Source organism: Bidens hawaiensis, unplaced genomic scaffold (genome assembly GCF_021521415.1).
Source record: "Bidens hawaiensis isolate Kalapana, Puna unplaced genomic scaffold, B.hawaiensis_p1.1 tig00033106_1, whole genome shotgun sequence".
Taxonomy (NCBI): Eukaryota; Viridiplantae; Streptophyta; class Magnoliopsida; order Asterales; family Asteraceae; genus Bidens; species Bidens hawaiensis.
The window spans coordinates 83,256-88,212 of NW_027495648.1; the positions used below are offsets into that span (position 1 = coordinate 83,256).

General features: G+C 38.9%; 1 protein-coding gene across 1 annotated transcript; it reads left to right on the top strand.

Moving 5' to 3' along the window:
- The first annotated feature begins 3,255 nt into the window (after positions 1-3,255).
- LOC143584351 (pentatricopeptide repeat-containing protein At5g62370-like) lies at positions 3,256-4,725 on the top strand. Its single transcript, XM_077066427.1, has one exon. The coding sequence runs from the start codon at positions 3,256-3,258 to the stop codon at positions 4,723-4,725; it is 1,470 nt and encodes a 489-aa protein (XP_076922542.1).
- The last annotated feature ends 232 nt before the right edge of the window (positions 4,726-4,957 follow it).

The following is a 4,957-nucleotide window of genomic DNA, read 5'->3' on the forward strand; positions in this document are numbered from 1 at the left end:
TTACGAACATGCCACCCCATATGATGGATGATGCGGTATCCAGTTTTGATAAGGGGCTTCGAGAAGCCATCGAAGACATAGTTGTATGTGGAGGCCCATTCTTTGGTGATCTTCAATGGCGACTTGCATCTTTACCGATGCGCTTGGTGGGTTTAGGCCTTCTGTCGGCTCATGATGCTGGGGTTTACGCTTTTGTAGCGTCGAGGGCTCAGTCTTGGAAGCTACAGAATCACATCTTAAGGAATAGCGGAGTTGTCGACCTGGACTCAGAATACGTGCAGGCCCTGGAACGCCTAAATGGCGCTCTCCCAGACTTTGACATTGGCGGTTTCTCTAATAAGGACACCGCCCCACCAAAGCCTAAAAAAACTTTGAAGAATGCCCTTTTTGGCAAAATCGCTCAGAGCCTGGGAGAAGTTTTTGGTTTGTCCCCCGACAGAAGGCGGTTATTGAATGCTTACAAGGTCCTCATGCCCAAGATTTTCTGACCGTTATCCCGATTGATGGCTTGGGCCAAAGCATGTCTGCGGTTGAGTATATGGCCATTCTTAAGTACCGTTTGATGGTCCCAATGTACCCTGAAGACGAAACATGTCCGATCTGGCGTAAGGCTTGCCTGGATAAATTCGGAAAGCATGCGGTTCAATGCAAGGAGATGCCTGGGTTCAAATACCGACATGATTGGGTGCGGGACATTCTTTGGGACATCTTAAGGCGAGCTGGGATATCAGCTAAAAAGGAAGCCCCCGTAAACTTCCTTACAGACCCCACAGAATGGAGATCCACTCTACGACCGGCAGATTTGCTCGTCTTTGGTTAGGCCGGGGAAAACACGCTTGTGTTGACCTCACAGGGGTATCTCCTTTAGCTGGTTTGAGGGATAATGGGTTTGTAGCTGGGCAAGCAATGAAAAGGGCTGGAACGAAGAAGGTGGAGAAACATGCTAAAGCCTGCGAAGAGAACCAACATGTTTTTGTCCCTCTGGCTTTTGATACCTTTGGCTCATTGGCACCGGAAGCTATCCGTTTCCTAACCACGGTCCAATGGGTTGTGCATAGCAATGTGTCGACTCCAAAGGGGCAGGGGTATGTCTTTAGCAGGTTAGGGGTTACAATTTAGAAAGGGGTGGCGGCGCAACTTGTTGCCCGCCTACCTGCTATGTTGATGTAATATCTATGTTTCTACTGATTAACTGAAATAACTGACTTACAGTTGTGAATGGTGAGATTGATAGAGTGAAGAAGCTGAATGCAGACTTCGTGACCGAATTTAGGGATTACGTAAAAACAGTTATAGAAATTTTGATGAAGGTTGAAAAGGAACAGGAGAAAGAGAGATTTATTGGTTGTGAAGAATTTGAAGCTAACTGAAGGAAATGGTATTGGTGAAAATGAGAGGAAAATTAGGGATTGTGAGACGCGATATTTGGGTGAATTAGAGCTAAAAAGGAAGGATGAAGAGGAGAAGGCACTACTTGTTTCGAAGAATTTGGAGTTGAATGAAGAATTGAAGGAGAAACGAAAGGATGCTGATGAAGCGATGAAGGTTAAAACGATAGCTGAAAACGAGAAAGAGAGGCTGGTTTTGGAGAATTTAAGGTTAACTGAGGAATTGAAGAAGAAAAAAATTGAGATTGATGCAGTGAATTCTGAGCATGAGAGCAAATTTAAGGTTTACGAGAAGCAATCTTTGGAGTTAAATGACGAGTTGCAAAAGAAACAAAGCGAGCTTGATGCAATGAAGAGTGAGTATGAGAGCAAGTTAAGGGCTTTAGAGAGCAAATCTTGGAAACAAATTGTGCTTCTGGTATAAGTTTCTTACTTTTTGTTTCTTTTTTCGATGATCTGATTATTATGATTTAGTTTGCTTTTCTTAATCTTAGTTTCGTATATATGTTTATATCTTGGTGTCTAGTTATTAATACAAACGATCTATGGTCCAAAATCTTATGGTATACTTTTACATGTCACAGAAAGCTCTAGGAAACAACTTTTAATTAGTGAAAAGGAGGGTTCAAAGAGAAAAAGAGCACACACGTAGCATGAGATCATTGATGATGATGATGATGATGACGACGATGATGACGATTCAGAGTTTGTTGCAACTAAAAGAAGACAGACAGAGTTGAAGTATCTTAACATGTTTCTATAAAACACATGCCGAAATAAAAGTGATCGTTTTTCTCTCTATTTCAAAAGCTCAACAAAAAAGGTCAAAATTAATAAAATTGTAACCTGGAATGTTTGTTGTATTTGAATCATTGTGAAGGCAGATGTAACAAATAGGTGCAGTTGTGATTATGAAACCAGCTATGGTTTATAGGGTTGCTTATAATTCAAATGTGGATAGGTTGTTTTAAAAGATAATGAAGTAGTTTCATTTCCGTTAACCAGTGAGATTGTTGTTTTGTTATTTGCTGCAGCCTATAAGATTTGTTTCTTTGTTAGTTATTCTAGTTCTGAATTTACAGTAGTTAGTTTCGATTAGTAGTTTCGGTTATATAACAATTCATTCATGTTTCTTTTCTAGTAAATTTGATTCCCCATGTTTAGTAATCTTTCAATGCAACTTTTCTTTCAGATCTTATGTCTTTTATTTCCGCAAACGATGAATTAGGCGCGCTTAATCTTCGTTAATTTTCTGAGGAAACAAAGCTTAAGTTCATGTGTTTTGGTTCTGTTTGAAATTTCATGAATTGATGTTATTTGAGTGACAAAAACAATTATATCTTGGAACTATCACTGTAATTGCTAGTCTGATATTGCAAGTTTAAGGCCTATTTACCAACTAGGATTATTTTACTCAACTTTAGGTTTCAGCCACTTAAATTTATTATTCGATCTTGTATATTTCAAATTCTTCTGTTTAGTCAGGAAAATGCAATGATGTCAACTTAGTTAAATGTCATTAACTTCATTCACTGATTCTACTTGTTATATTTTTTATTAGTTTTTATTTGGAAAAAATAATTAAATTTTTTGAAATTTGAAAATTTAGGCGTTGGGTAACGTCAATGATATCAACTTATATAAATATCATTAACTTCATCCCGTGACTTTACCACAAGTAATCTATCTTTAGCTCTTTAGTTCTAATGCTACCTTTAGGGGGTGTTTGGTAGAGGGAATTGAGGGGTGAGAAATGGAGTTGGAAAGAATTCTCTTGTTTGTTTATGAAAGAAAGAGGTGAGAAATGGAAATAAACCATTTCCATTTCTCTGATTTTGTTTCTCTAAAAAAAGCGGAGAATTGAGAAATGGAAAGAATTCTCTTCTCCCTTGCTGAATCCCTAATTAACCGAGGGCTTTTATCCGCCGCCCAACGCGTAATCCAACGCCTTATTTTACACTCCCCGACTGTCACCGATGAGCTTTCTGTCATCGATTTTGCCGTCTCACGAGGCGTCGAGCCCGAACTCCCCTCTTATTCTTCCCTAATTACTAGACTAGTGAATGCCGGTGAAATTCGTGTAGCTGAAGATTTGTATATCGATAGAATACTGAAACGAGGGATTAAGCCGGATGCTTCGTTATTAGGTTCCATGATGATTTGTTACTGTAAATTGGGGAAAGTTAAAGACGAATACGATCATGTTCGGAAGCTTGTTGAGTTGAAATCGTCTTCTAGTGTAAGTGTCTTTTTGGAGCTTATTAAAGAGGTGTTTGACCAGAATAGGTTTCTTGATGCGTATGAGTATTGTGTTAGGATTAATGACGCTGGGATTTCGCTTGCGGTTTCGTGTTATAATATGTTGATTACTGGATTGGCTTCTAGAGGGTATGTTGATGAAGCCCGCCAAGTGTTTGATATAATGCGTGAGAGTGGCGTACCGCCTGTTTGCCACTTGTGGAAGTCTCTTGTGTTTGGTTTTTGTAAGATGGAGAGAGTTGAAGAGGCTGAGTTGTTGAGTATGGAAATGGAGTCGTATGGTTTCTTTGTTGATAAGGTTATGTATACTAGTCTTATTAACGGGTACTGTAAAAACCGGAAAGTACAAATGGGGATGAGAGTGTTTTATAGAATGCTTAAGATGGGTTGTCAGCCGGATACTTATACTTATAATACATTGATGCAAGGGTTTGTTAATTGTGGGATTTTTGATAAAATGTGGATTTTACACGGGCAGATGATTGAGTTGGGACTTGAACCTGATGTGCTGACTTACCAAATTATAATCAAAAAGTTTTGTAAAGAAGATAAAGTTGATAGTGCTTTGGCCCTGCTGAATAGCATGTCTGGTAGAGACCTGATACCCAATGTGCATTGCTATACATCCATTGTTCCTGCACTTTTTAAAGAGAACAAGGTTGAAGTTGATGAGGTGTACGAAAAGATGCTTGATTCTGGTGTGATTCCTGATCAAGTTATGTTTTTTAAACTAATGAAAGAGTGTCCAAAAGGGTATGAGCTTCATCTTACACTCAAGTTTTTGCATGCAATTGCTAAATATGGTTGTGGCATTGACCCTTTATATTCAAAAGCCTCTTTTGGACCTACTGAGAGCATTCAGTATCAAATTGATCATCTTTTAGGCAGAATAGTGGAAGCTGGACCTCATTTGGCTAATATGGCTTATAGTATATACATTGTTGGATTATGTTTTGGAGGGAAAAGTGATGTTGCTTTGCATAATTTGGTTTTCATGATCAATCTTTGGTTTCAGCCATTGATCTCAGCTTATAACTCGTTGCTAAAGTGTTTTAGTCAAGAAGGGTATGGTGGGTGAACAACTTAGCAAAGAAGGTATGGAGGCTCGTGAAATCTATGAAAAGGTTAGTGATGAGTTGAAAGCTTTACCAGGTATCACTACGAAAAAACGGTTCAAAGCAGCTCATTTGATTGGTAGAGATGTGGATCTAGGACGTTCTTTTCTTGCGTTGACAATAGAAGAGAAAATTGAGATGGTCGAGTTGTATACCGATGGCTCAATGGGATAGTTGTGTATGGTTGAAGTATTT